The sequence below is a fragment of the Aphelocoma coerulescens genome, chromosome 3 (assembly GCF_041296385.1).
Source record: "Aphelocoma coerulescens isolate FSJ_1873_10779 chromosome 3, UR_Acoe_1.0, whole genome shotgun sequence".
NCBI lineage: Eukaryota > Metazoa > Chordata > Aves > Passeriformes > Corvidae > Aphelocoma > Aphelocoma coerulescens.
The window spans coordinates 63,601,457-63,615,789 of record NC_091016.1 but is presented as its reverse complement, the minus strand read 5'-3'; the positions used below and the strand labels follow the sequence as shown (position 1 = coordinate 63,615,789).

Here is a 14,333-nt window from a genome sequence, read left to right as displayed (position 1 = left end):
CTAATTTTTTTTTACTTGGGCAGCCCCTGACAAAAGGCAATAAACACACTCAAAGTTTGTTTATTTTTAGAAAGCAAAATTTAAAATTAATGTCAAAACTGACTCTGGTCCTTTTGGGTACTTAACCTACAGCTGGTTTTGTGGATATTGTAAAATGAGCTTAAAATGAATCAATCTTGCATGCCTTGTATAGGAAAGTGGGAGGAAAGAACATAAGCAGGGCTTACAATGGCTGTAAAGAGAAGAGCAGGTGGAGGAGATGAAGTGTAAACTGAAAGAGAGCAAAAGGGAGATATGGCAAGAAGAGGTTCAGAAACTGAGGAAAGAGAGAGATGTGATAAAGTGGGGAGATGCTTTAAAAGAGATAGTCAGATGTGATTTTTTTTTAAAGCCTTTCCTTTAAATCCTTTTGCCTGGACTGTGGACACTAACATATAACACAGATGAAGGAAGGGAAAACTCTCTCTGCTTTAGATTCACTTTAGGTTTTATATCCATGTGAGATAAAGTGGGTGTATTGTACTTCGTCATACATTTCACTTCATCCTGTCAAAACAGAAATATCTCTGTTCAGTATCTACTGTGAGGGACTAAAGGCTGGAGTCTCTTCTATTTGCTTGGTGATTTATATCTGATAATAGTGCCTATTGTTGGACCCATAGAATATGCCCATCCTGCTTGAGAAGCTACGTTAGGATACAGTATCCTGTCCGTAACAACATTATTGTATATCTGTGTATGAAGGTTTTATGGGGGGAAATAAAAGTTTGATTATGACAGCTTTGTAGGTCAAACTAGCAGATTTGCTTTCATCTGTTTTGTAAGGCTTATGTTTGCATTCGTATTTAGCATTGGGGTGAAAAGAACAAGAGTAAGTTCATCTTAAGGTGTGAAGACCAGAGAGAAGCAGCTGCCTGGTACCTGATATCTCAGTTCCATAGGAGGAGATTTCTTTCCTCACTTGCGGCTCCTTAATATTATACCCATCATCTTGGTAGTGGTGGTGCTTCATGTGTTCCCATCAGACCCCAGGGAGTTTGTCACACACCAGCTAATTCTCCTTGGCAGTGTTAGGGATCTGAACATTCTCCTAAAATACTTCATTCAATAGAAAGAGATCCTGAAACACCCAGAATAATAAATTTAATTTCCCTGACTGTTGCAGTGCCTGGAAGCAATGAGCCTTTCATGACCCCTGGACAAATGCCTAACAGTGGAATACAAGATATGTATAACCAGAGTCCATCTGGAGCAATGTCCAACATGAGCATGAGCCAGCGACAGCAGTTCTCTTATGGAAGTGGCTATGACAGGAGGTGAGTCAATCTTTAGGAAAAAGCAAAGCCCATTAGTGAAAATGATCCTCTCTCTTCCTTCTCATTTTCTCATTGCACTTTGCAGAGAACATAGTAGCCTACATTTCCTACAACATCTTAACTAAATCACTGGGAGTCAAACCACTGGTGATGACTGAGTCTAGCTGTTCACAGAAATTAATAAGGAGGAATTGTCACACCTTAGAAGTCACTCAGGCTTCAGCAGATCATCTCATGGGTGTCTTTGACAGCTGCCTTCAGCTGGCGGCTGGACTGGGCTGTGATGGCATAAAGTAGCACTTGAGTTGGTCTCCTGGCCATGTTTTCACCTAAAGAGTTGCTGGTTGGGTTTTTATAAAAAACAAAATGCACAGTCTAAATGTGTCTGATTTGTGGTCTGGTAGTGAATTGCCTTTGGAGAGTCTCGAGTCTGTTGTCAGAGCTGTAGCAGCATCAGTCTTGCAATGTGTCCAACAGGATTCTTGTAAGTTTGTCCTTCAGTGGAGTACACAAAATATGTTTGGTCCTCTTTTGTTTATCTGGGGAAAGGCTTTGGAAAAAAAAATCTGTAAGATCACTGATGTCTAAGCATTGGTAGAGCAAGTAGAATGTTTTGGAAATGTTTATAGTAAGTATTCTGGCAGGTTTTGCTGCTCTGGCCATATTCCTGCTTTTACTTTCATTAAGCTGTGTGCTTAGCTTCTCTTTTTGTTTTCTGATGGTAGACAGAGTGGTGCAGTGTGGGTCTTTAAAGTGTAAGGGCAGAGTAGTTTTCAGTCAGTAGTTTTAAGCAGTAGATGTGTCAAGTAAAATGAATATAATCATGCTGTTCAATCGGTCACATTGCTGGGGAGTTGGTGAGAGTAAGAGCTCCAGTGGAAGGTGTTAAGTCAAGAGAGTGTTTTCTTTAAGGGGCGTGATTTATTTTGTTTTGTTGACAATTTTGGAAAAGAAGTACTTTTTACAGAATGAGGTTTCCTTTGTCATTTTTTAGGTCGGATCATGGGCTGGGTCCTGAAGGCAGTATGGCACCACCTGGTCAAAGCAACATGGTGCCTTCAAACAGTGACCCAAGCATGTACTCTCCTAATCGTTACCCTGGCCAGCAAAGGTGAACACTGATTTCTCTGTTTGTAATACCCACAGTAACCAGCTAACAAGTGCTAGCAGCCTCTGTGAGAGCACATAGACAGAGCATGTGGCCTCTTGGTGTGTTAATTCTGTTTTGCTTGTTCTTGTTTAGGCTGTACCGTTGGTTCAGTTTCTTGTAGGGGAGCAGAGGCTTGTGTGAGTCAGTTGACTTTGTGTAGTAGCAGAATCAGAGATGTTAGAAAAGGAGTGTACGTCCTGCCCTGTGTATCTGCTGGTCAGCACTGGACTGGAACATAGTTCACAGGCCCAAGTTCTCCAGAACAGCATTAAATGACACCACTTCTGAAGCTTCCACAACTTCACCTGGCTTGTGGTTATCCTGTGGCTAACAAACCAAACATTTAGAAGGTCTTCCCTTATGTATAACATATGTGTACCTTTGCTGAATTTTGTCTTACTGCATGTAATCTTGGACAGCTACAGACAACTCCCCTCATTTACATTGTTCTTTTAACTGGCATTGCATAATTTCTTTCCATCCATGTCATAATTTTAGGAGATAGGGAATTGCTTTTGCTTTCTCTCTTATCATCTCTCAAAAAAAAAAAAAGTTCATTTTCTGTGCTTTTGGAAAATAAGGTCCCATTAGTTCTTTTAACATGTCAGGTTCCCCAGTCCTCTGTTTCTGTGACTCTCCCTGATACATTACTTCCATAATTACCCTGTAATTGTTGATATGTTCTCACTGGTAGTGTACAGAGAGGAATTACTGACATATTAGCCTGCAATACAGTGTTATTTATCAGTCTTAATGCTTCCCAAGTACTTGATTTCAGCAACCTAAATTTCATTCAGATGTGCTAAAAATATTGCAGTTACACTGTAGTGCTCCTCAGAGGTCTTAAAGGCCACAGGTAAGTTTCCAGTGCAACACAACTTTGTCTCTTATGTGTATGCTTCATTATGTAGCTTTAATTAAAAATTACATGAACATTAGCAAAATTATGAGTACTGTTTTTACTCACTTTAAATTGATATATTCTTAAATAATCCAGAAAGTAGCTTGCTATTAGGTTGGCATTCTAAAACACAGGAATTTTTACTTGCAACCTTTGATCTGTACAACAGATACTTTTCCACCAAGGATGGGTTCCCCATGTCTGCAACTGCCTTTCTTACTTCTTTGCTGACCGTACCCTCTTCCCATTCCTGACTGCTCCCCCTAAACCTCTCTGTTGTACCTTCACTGCTCCTCCTTTCTTCTATCTGCTTTACCTCCTTCCTCCCACTACCAGCTCCAGCAGAGCTTGCTACCTCAGACTCAGGACCATACCAGACTGTACCTTCACCTTGTTTCCAGATGGCAGATACCTTCAGGTGCAAGATTTTATGAGGACTTTACTTTTCTTGGTGGCTTGAAAACTCCAGCAGCTCTAAGTGTTGATTTGAATGCTTTATTTTAGGCATGAACCATATGGGCAGCAGTATCCAGGACAAGGACCTCCCTCAGGACAGCCACCATATGGAGGGCATCAACCTGGAATGTATCCACAGCAGCAGGTAGTAGAGGGGAAAATGGCTATGTTCATAATATTTATTTAATAAAATTCACCCCAGAATTCTGTATACATTCAAAAATTTGTTTTTACAGTGTATGTCTTCTGGCACAGAGGAGCACTGTAGTTCTGGTCAAAGTCACAGCCTGTATGGATAAGCAATGTATGTGCAGCTGTAGGAAAATGTGTTCATTACACTGGAAGATGTAAATTCTAACAGATGTTCTGTGGCTTTGGATGTGCATCAAGTGATTGTCCCAAGTTAATAACCAGCAGACTGGAAAAGTATAAAGCATAGACAAGTGAAGTGACGTTGCCTTAATTCCAGGAACAAATAGAAAAAGCAGCTTGGATGGCAGGTTCAAGGGCCTTAACTTAATGTCATGCAGCCAAGTGAACCCAACAGAGAACTGAACAAAATAAAATGTGCAGCACTCTCAATTCTTTTCCGTGCTGTGGTGGGTCATATGAGATACCTATCTTTAATATAGATCAGAGCACTTCCCACATGATGCCTCTAGTAATAATATGGTACAAATACGTAAGAGAGAAGAGAGAATGTTATTGGTGTTAAAACTAGTTTAAACATTTGTACATTGCAGTCTCCCCAGCTCTTATAACTCAAAAGTACAAATTATATTAATTAATAAGATATTTTTTGTTACATGTATGATTAATACCTTGTGAGCAAAATCCCGCCTTAGAAGACAATAGCAAAACTCCACTGACTTCAACAGGATCAGTTTCATTCATGTTACTAATTCAGTTCTAGTCATACAATACTTGAAGTTAGCTTCCAGAATAGAAAGCATTTCCTTATTATAAGAGAACTAAAATGTAAACTAGTTTTGAACCAATTTCAGACAGTTCTTTTCAGCTGGGGAAGGAGTTTCACTAGGAAATTGGGGTCAGGGATTGGGAGTGCTGTGGGGAGAAACCAAAAGAAATCTTAGATTGCACTGTACTAAAAACATATATAAATTTAAATTTCAGAATATCTTGTTTATCTCTTTGGTTCATAACATCTCAAAAGTGGCATAATCGAAAAAGTGTTTTGCTGTTTTTTGTGACAAGCATATGCTAGCAGTCCAGGTGATTTAGTGGGGAAATTGCAAAGATATATAACAGAACAGTTTGTGATATTCCATGCTAACATGTGCAGGGAATATATTAACTACATGTTCATTTAAGCAAGGAGACAGCTAGAATTTGTGAAAATGTATTTGGCCCTGTCCTTAGTGCTCTTTATATATTTTGTACAGTGATTCTTGAATGCAAAATGCATTAATGCAGAAAAGCAGTGGAGAATGAAGGACAAGGATCCTGACTGGCCTCGGCCTCTCCCTTCCATCCCCAGAGGATTCCACTTCTTCATTTAGCTAGAGATTCTGTTGCCAGTAGCTTATTTACAATTTCCTAAATCTTACTCTGTAGTGGTACAGGAGGAATGTGAAAAATGACCCTTTCAAAGCTTTATCTGCAACCCAAAGACTAGGGAATGACCTGCAAAGAAGGTGATTGGAGCATGAACTCCTGGGGCTAATGAAACACTTAGAGCCAGGTTTTTCAGTTCCTGTATGAATGCTTACATCCCAAGAGCTATTACACAGCAGGTGACCTGTGCTGGTGGCTTTTTGTCCTCTGTGAGGTCTCAGAATTCCACATCTCGGTGGAGAGAGAGACACGTTGTGCAGTCCCAGTCTCCTGCTGAGCCTGTCCACAGGAGGGAGGAGCTCAGCTGCATCACTGTCCTCTGCACTGGGGACCACTGGGCATGTTGGCACTGCATGTACCAGGGTGGTGGAGTGCTTTAAAACGGCACGTGCTTCATTCCCAAGTGTCTGCTGTAAGCACTGAGTCACTGTGGCGAAATGAACAGGACCTTCTTAGGCGTGGCAGCTGCCAAGTCATTTCTTAATGTATAAATTGGCCCCAAGGGTGGAATTTAGTACAGCAAGTAGTTCATGTAAGGCTGGAAATAGGTATTTCTCAGATAACCAGAAAGCTCTATAGCAAGTTTAAAAAAAAATACTTTTATACAATACAGTAGTTGTGGTTTTATGTGCACCAAAGTTGGAAGATGACTTTATGAATCCCAGAGCTGTTTTAACTTTCCCATATTGAATACAGAGAGAATTTTATCTGATCTTAACTCTAGTACATTAGTATACATTGTACAATGCTACTGAGCTACTGAGTTTCCGGGGGAGCTGTAACTTTGAATTTGCCATAGATCATATATTCAAAAATCACCCATTTAATTCACATTTTTTGCTTCAGAGCTTTCAGTGTGGTTTGAACTGTGGAACAAACTCCCACAGGAACTAAGGACTGCTGCAAACCTTACCACCTTCCCCTCGAAGAGCAACATGTCTTTTTTTTGTTCTGCCATCTTAAACATAAATACATACAAGCTTGTGTGGTTTAAAAACCACTCAGCTCTCCCCAAGGTAAAACAGCTTCCCTCACACAACATTCCCCACTTGAGAGGGTGAGAAACAAAGAGGGAATAAACCATAGGTGGCAGCTGTTAGTTACATTGCTTAATTCATTACTGAACAGCAGGGTAAGACCCTGCATAAACTAGAACAGAACACTTGGATGTGACCATTTGCTGTAATAATCTCGCAGTAAAATAAATATGATTAGGGTGATTTGGGAAGAGGACGGTTGCCCGAAGAGGACTCTATTCCTGGGAATTACACAGAGTATCAAATGCAGCAGAATATTTTCTTCTATTAATAAATATACTGCGTGTAGCCTGTGTCATATTGTAAGACTCAGTGTTTTAGACATGCATGCTTGCAGCATATCTTGTTACTTTGTTTATTCAGTGCTTGTCTCTTGAAAAGATTCACTGGGTGGTTTTGAATTTAAGATTTTTCTTCCTAGTAGACTAAGCATAAAAAAGAAGTGAAAATATTTTAGTTGGTGAGGAATGTTGCTTTTTCATGCATGTCTGAAATGACCAGTGGAATTTAATCTGACAGATGGGGAAGGAAAGGGAAAGGGAGAAAATTAGAGCAAGCATAAGAAAATTTAGCCCAAGGATAAGTTTCCTTTTAGTATTCAGTTATAAGCACAGCAAAATAGAGGCTTAAAAAGAAAGCACTGGATCAAGCCTAACCATAGTGCTGTATGCCTGACTCCAGAGTCAGCATGATCCCTCTAGAACTAAGTGCCTTTGGCTTTTTGAATGAGCTTTCATCCAGTATATTTGTATTGTGTATGGAGTAAAAGTGACACATCTTTCCAAAATTTTCTTTCAGAACTACAAGAGACACATGGATGGCATGTATGGGCCTCCAGCCAAACGCCATGAAGGGGATATGTATAACATGCAGTATGGCAACCAGCAGCAGGAAATGTATAACCAGTACAGCAACGCTTACACAGGGCCTGACAGGAGGCCCATGCAGGGACAGTATCCGTATCCATATAACAGGGAGAGGATGCAGGGCCCAGGACAAATGCAGCAGCATGGAATACCTCCCCAGATGATTGGTGGCCCTATGCAATCGTCATCCTCCAGTGAAGGTCCTCAGCAGAACATGTGGCCAACACGAAATGATATGCCTTACCCTTACCAGAACAGGCAAGGTCCAGGAGGCCCTGCACAGGCTCCTCCGTATCCAGGGATGAATCGCACTGATGATATGATGGTACCTGACCAGAGGATAAACCACGAGAGTCAGTGGCCTTCTCATGTCAACCAACGGCAGCCTTCTTATATGTCATCCTCAGCCTCCATGCAGCCTATCACTAGACCTCCTCAGTCATCCTACCAGACACCACCCTCTATGCCAAACCACATCTCTAGAGCTCCAAGTCCAGCATCCTTCCAGCGCTCTTTGGAAAACCGTATGTCTCCAAGCAAGTCTCCTTTCCTTCCCTCCATGAAGATGCAAAAGGTTATACCCACAGTTCCAGTGTCACAGGTCACAGGACCTCCACCCCAACCGCCACCGATTAGGCGAGAGATTACCTTCCCCCCAGGCTCTGTAGAAGCATCCCAACCAGTCTTAAAACCAAGACGAAAGATTACCTCAAAAGATATTGGTAAGCAACAAACCAAAACCTAAGTACCAATATAAATTGTGAGGAAAGGCACTTTGAGTCTGATTTTTTTTTTTTCACATTTTAAGACAGTCTTGACAAATAGGGAGCTTTGGTGACTATAATGTGATTGTTTTCAATAAAAATGTGATAACATGTGCATCAGTGGGGATGGTAGGTAAAACTCATCCCAGACAATCTGACATTAAATGAAAGCAATATTTTATATGGAGACCTGAGGTCTCCACAAATGCATTAAAAATGAAGCTTGCCTCAGATTTCAAAATGAGATGTGTTGAAAGGTCCTTCAGAATGTCTGTTAAATTACCAATACAGCATTTAGCTTAGCAAAGCTTTCCATGTTTTTGTTCCGTGGAAGCTCATGCTGTTCTGCTGTGTAGTTGCAGTCTCTGCTTTCCTTCAATGGTCCATTTAGTCGTTCCATAGTATTTGTCCTGTTTGTTTCTCCCCTGCTTCTTAAGATCCCCAAGTATCTTCTTACCTTAAATTCTGGTTACATTTCATCCATTCAAGTTCTAATACTTCTGATTTCCACAGTCCCGACAGAGTATTCTACCTTGGTTTACTGATGAATTGGGTTAGTCAAGTTCTTTAAGTTTGTACAATTATTTCAGGTTCAGCAGAGTCAGGAAAAATGGCCCTGCTAGGATATTCTCCAGCACTAAGGCTTAGCAGCAGTTACAGAAAACTGAACAGAACTAAGCAGTGAAAATAGGGTCTTAACCAGTAACTATTTAATTTAGATTTGCATCCTCAGAATGTCACAGTTTACTCTTTCAGAACTCATTAACAATCTGGATGCACTAATTCTGTTTTACTTCTCCCTTTTTCTTTCTCCAGTAACTCCTGAGGCCTGGAGAGTGATGATGTCTCTTAAATCTGGTCTTTTGGCTGAAAGTACCTGGGCGCTAGACACTATTAATATTCTTCTGTATGATGACAGCACTGTTGCTACTTTCAACCTCTCTCAGGTAGGTGGGAAAGCAGTATACTTCTCAACTTTGCAGGGAAAGAAAAGTGAAATAAGACAACTACAAAAATGCTGCTGGCCTTTCCAATTTATTCTAATTAACAGAAATTTTAATATTGCAAAACTTGCACTTGTTTGTGATTGAGATTGTGAGAGACAGATATAGGTCACATAGAGGAAATTAAGAAGCCTGAAAGAAGGATGTTTCTTGTAGAAAGGAGCATGTAGGAATATAAGAGTTTTAGCACTGCCAAAAAACTAGTGTGTAAATTCACACACATGGTAGTATAATCCCTCAAAACAGCAGTATGTTAGTAATCTTTCTTAATCTGTGTTTCCATAAAAGACTTTGCAAAACTATGTTAAACTGATTTGAAGGCTGTCTTTTGATGACAACTTGTCCTATTCCATACTTCCATGTGAGACTGTGGGATTTTATTTAATTGCTTATTTTCTGTTTGGTTTCTTCTTCCAGGGAATTTCATTTTCCCAGGAATACCAAATTGACAATTTAAAGGCTAAAATCCACTGTAGGATGCAAGCAACACAGGATTTAACAGTGTGTGGTTTTGCCTCACTGCCTCCCAGCATTTTTCAGCTCTGCTCTAATCATTTGGCTGTTAGGTGGTAGTAATAGATGGCATGCTGATAATTCACATCATCTAAAATTTGTACAAATTAAATATTCAGTTTCTCTCCTCCATTCATTCCTTGGTTACTAATAGTGTAACTCATCATTTTTTAAACATAATGACTTCTTTTTTTTAAATACAGACGCAAATGGTACATTACATCCCACCTAACTTTGGAATTAGGGATATCTATAGCATGATTTATCTCACCCAGAAGAAGAGATCTAAAATAGGTCAGATGAATCATACCCTAGAAATGGCCTGTAGAAGACCATTGATTATAAAAGGAATCAAGACAATTAGGTTAGGTGTGTGACTAGTGTGGGTGTTTGAAGTTAAATGAGGTGAACCTCCTCTGAACTCTGTCAGAAATTGTGTTCATGCACCCTATGCAAATTGCACAGAATACCATGCATATTGTAAATATAGACATTCTTTTGTTACATTTGCCTTGGACTCTGTTTCCAATGGCAGCCAGGACCATATGATGCCTGGTAACTCCTGCGGTTCTGATAAGCATCAGTTCTGATAAGCATCAGTTTGTCCGTAGTTCTTTGAGGAGCTGGCAATCATATGAGAATACAGAACAGACAAAAGGCTACATTTCACTGAAAACCTATTAGCCCACAAAAAGAAAAAAAAACACATTAAAATCCAGACAATCGGGCTGAATGCATCATAACAACAAAGAATTTTTAATAATAAAGCCACTGAGCGTAAATTAATACCAAGTCCAACTACTGCCTTTCCATAAGAAAGTGATTACAAGTTAATTAAGAAGATTAAACCTAAATGAAAACTGTTTCTGAAGGGTGACTTAAAGCACCAGGCTCCAATAACAATTTTTAACTATTGCCAGACAAAAAATGGATCTATTCCAACAGAGATGAGATACTAATCTAGGACATCAGTTCTAGACACCTAAACTGCAGGTTCCTACATGACAGTTAGTTTCAGAGACAAAGGAGGAAAGGAAGAATTGCAAACTTTAGATATCTAATAAAAGTACAAATGAGAAAAAATAGCCAAGTTAGGAACTTCAGTACTCTGTACAAAAAATGAAGAGTAATAGGAACTTCCAAGGGGACAGAACAGCTAAGCCAGATGTCTGATATGGCTTAAAGGAGATATTAATAAAGTTCTGTACTTCTCATAGCTGTTACAGTTGAAGCAAATGGAGCTGTGATAGTTTGACATTATATACTGTTTGGACAGACTCTAGAAGAATTTCTTTTGCTTAACTTCTGCCATGCAGGACCTAGCCACAAGCCCACAGCAGTATGAGGGAAATATTCACACATATATGCCTCAGTGTTCCTAATAAAACTTCATGCAGACAAAAATATTTACGTGATTTTCATGTTCTTTCTTTCTTCTCCCCTCAGTTGTCTGGATTTCTTGAGCTTTTAGTAGAATATTTTAGAAAATGCCTGATTGACATTTTTGGAATCCTTATGGAATATGAAGTGGGAGATCCAGGCCACAAAGCACTTGATCACAAAGTAGCCAAGAAAGATGATAGTCAGTCCTTGGCAGAGGATACTGGAAAAGATGAGAATGACGAATGTATTGACTATTTTGATGAAGATGAGGAGGAGGGGGAGGATGAAAAGGTAGAAGGAGAAGAAAAGAGCATTGTTTTTTCCACTCCTGGTGCCATTGCTGATCCAAGTGAGAGGCCAAAACAAGCCAGTAAATTTGACAAGCTGCCAATAAAGATTGTAAAGAAAAATAATCTATTTGTTGTTGACCGATCTGACAAACTTGGACGCGTTCAGGAATTTGATAGTGGACTTCTCCACTGGCAGCTTGGTGGTGGTGACACAACTGAGCATATCCAGACTCACTTTGAAAGCAAGATGGAGATTCCACCGCGCAGGAAAGCCCCTCCTCCCTTGAACTCTCCAAGCAAAAAGAAGGACCTTGAGGGGAAAAGTGAATCTGAGGAGCAACAAGAAAAGAGTATAACAGCAACCATTGATGATGTCCTCTCAGCTCGGCCAGGAGCATTACCTGAAGACTCAAACTCTGGTTCCCAAACAGAGAGCAGTAAATTTCCCTTTGGGATCCATCAAGCCAAAAGCCACCGGAATATTAAACTGCTAGAGGATGAGCCAAGGAGCCGGGATGAGACTCCTCTATGCACCATAACTCACTGGCAAGACTCCTTGGCCAAACGCTGCATCTGTGTGTCAAATATTGTCCGTAGCTTGTCTTTTGTGCCTGGCAATGACACCGAAATGTCCAAACATCCAGGCCTGGTGCTGATCCTGGGAAAGTTGATCCTTCTTCACCACGAGCATCCAGAAAGAAAGCGAGCGCCGCAGACTTACGAGAAAGAGGAAGAGGAGGACAAAGGGGTGGCCTGCAGCAAGGATGAGTGGTGGTGGGACTGCCTCGAGGTCTTGAGGGATAATACATTGGTCACATTAGCCAACATTTCTGGGCAGCTAGACTTGTCTGCTTACACGGAAAGCATCTGTTTGCCAATTTTGGATGGCTTGCTGCACTGGATGGTGTGCCCGTCTGCAGAGGCACAGGATCCTTTTCCAACCGTGGGGCCCAACTCAGTTCTTTCGCCTCAGAGACTTGTGCTGGAGACCCTGTGTAAGCTCAGTATCCAGGACAATAATGTGGACCTTATCTTGGCCACCCCCCCATTCAGCCGTCAGGAGAAACTCTACGCTACTTTAGTTAGGTACGTTGGGGACCGCAAAAACCCGGTCTGCCGAGAAATGTCCATGGCGCTCCTATCGAACCTTGCCCAGGGGGACACATTAGCAGCAAGGGCAATAGCTGTGCAGAAGGGAAGCATCGGAAACTTGATAAGCTTCCTGGAGGATGGGGTCACTATGGCCCAGTACCAGCAGAGCCAGCATAACCTCATGCACATGCAGCCTCCGCCTCTGGAGCCGCCTAGCGTAGACATGATGTGCAGGGCAGCCAAGGCCTTGCTGGCCATGGCGAGAGTGGACGAGAACCGCTCCGAGTTCCTTTTGCACGAGGGTCGTTTGCTGGATATCTCAATATCTGCTGTCCTGAACTCTCTGGTTGCATCTGTCATCTGTGATGTACTTTTTCAGATTGGGCAGTTATGACATAAGTGAGAAGCCAAGCATGTGTGAGTGGAGATTAGAGGGTCACATATAACTGGCTGTTTTCTGTTCTTGTTTATCCAACGTAGGAAGAAGGAAAAAAAAGAATCTTTGCTCCTCTGCCCCATTCACTATTTACCAATTGGGAATTAAAGAAATTATTAATTTGAACAGTTATGAAATTAATATTTGCTGTCTATGTGTATAAGTACATCTTTTTATTTTATTTTTTTTAACCAAAGTTGCTGTCTAGTACATTCAAAGGTCACACTTTTTTTTTTCCATAGATTATCCTTTTCAATGTTCTTTTCCATGTTTGTATTGCATATTTTTTGGGAAGCGAACTAGTGACTTTTTAAAAAAAATGTTATGGCAAACCATTGTATGATGGGGAAGAAAAATCTCACCACTTTGAAACAAAAAGGTGAAAAATAACCAACATACCAAGTTCCTGTGTGTTTTATTTTTTCAGATAAGGAAAAAATAAAAAAAAACTTGTATACCATCACCCAAAGCTCTGTGCAATAGAAGATTCTAGTGATGTAGGTATAGGGGATCAAGGAGGGTGTCAGTCAGTAGTCAGAATCCAAAATGATACTGATTTCTCCTCAGGAGAAATGGTTACATTAGGCTAGGAGCAAAACAAAACAAGTCAAGTTAAAAGATTTTTAAACAAAACCTGAAGTCAAACATCAATTGCTTCCTCACCAGAACTGTCTTGTCTACATCTGGTTTTTTTTTTTTTGACCTTCCACAATGACAGTTCTTCACAATTCCTTTAATCATTTTTTAAAATATTTTCTTATTGCCTAAGGGCCGTGATGTATATAGAAGTTGTACATGAAACATACCCTCATTTTATTTTTTTTTTTTTTTTAGTACAAAGTTTTTAGTTTCTTTTTCATGATGTGGTATCTACAAAGTGATAGTAGAATTATTTTTTTCTTTCATTTGGGCCATATCTCCAAAAAATAATAAAAAAAAAAAAGAAAAAAGGAAAAACCCAACACAGAAAACCAACAACTGAGGGTAATGTACAAGTTTCTGTATGTATAAAGTCATGCTCTATTTCGGGAGAGCAGCCGATCACAATTTGCTTTATAAATCAAGGTGTGGAAATGGTTACGTATGGATTGATTTAAGAAAATGGTTACCAGTCTACAGACAAAAAAATATATACAGGAAAAAAAAAAGGAAGAAACACAGCTTCAAAGATTTTTCAGTGACAAGAATCTGCATTTGTATTTCAAGATAATGTAGTTAAAAAAGAAAAAACTTGATGTAAATTCCTCCTTTTCCTCTGGCTTAATGAATTTCATTTATTCAGTATAAAATCTTTATATGTTCCACATGTTAAGAATAAATGTACATTAAATCTTGTTAAGCACTGTGATGGGTGTTCTTGAATAATGTTCTAGTTACAGTGTGGGATATCGGAAAGCAAACTAATTACAAGAAAGAGCAATAATGATTATTCTCTTTCCCCTACTTTATTATTATGACCTTCAAAAACATAATGCTCTTGTATTGCAGCAACTTGCTCTCCTTTTAGAAAAGCCTTCTCACATCCCGGAGAAGTGTTTTTAATTATTATA

At 39.9% G+C, this 14,333-nt stretch overlaps 1 protein-coding gene across 8 annotated transcripts in view; it reads left to right on the top strand.

Moving 5' to 3' along the window:
• The window catches only part of ARID1B (AT-rich interaction domain 1B), a 327,784-nt gene extending 313,662 nt beyond the window's left edge, over nucleotides 1-14,122 (top strand). For 4 of the 8 annotated variants that reach the window (XM_069010615.1, XM_069010614.1, XM_069010619.1 and 1 more), the window contains 6 exons: nucleotides 1,166-1,316; nucleotides 2,311-2,427; nucleotides 3,872-3,968; nucleotides 7,234-8,023; nucleotides 8,882-9,012; nucleotides 11,029-14,122. In XM_069010615.1, coding sequence (XP_068866716.1) covers nucleotides 1,166-1,316; nucleotides 2,311-2,427; nucleotides 3,872-3,968; nucleotides 7,234-8,023; nucleotides 8,882-9,012; nucleotides 11,029-12,741 — 2,999 coding nt within the window. In that variant the 3' untranslated portion in view covers nucleotides 12,742-14,122. The remainder of the gene's footprint in view (nucleotides 1-1,165; nucleotides 1,317-2,310; nucleotides 2,428-3,871; nucleotides 3,969-7,233; nucleotides 8,024-8,881; nucleotides 9,013-11,028) is intronic. The other 4 variants (XM_069010621.1, XM_069010620.1, XM_069010618.1 and 1 more) reach the window with 1 other exon arrangement.
• Nucleotides 14,123-14,333: the final 211 nt, after the last annotated feature.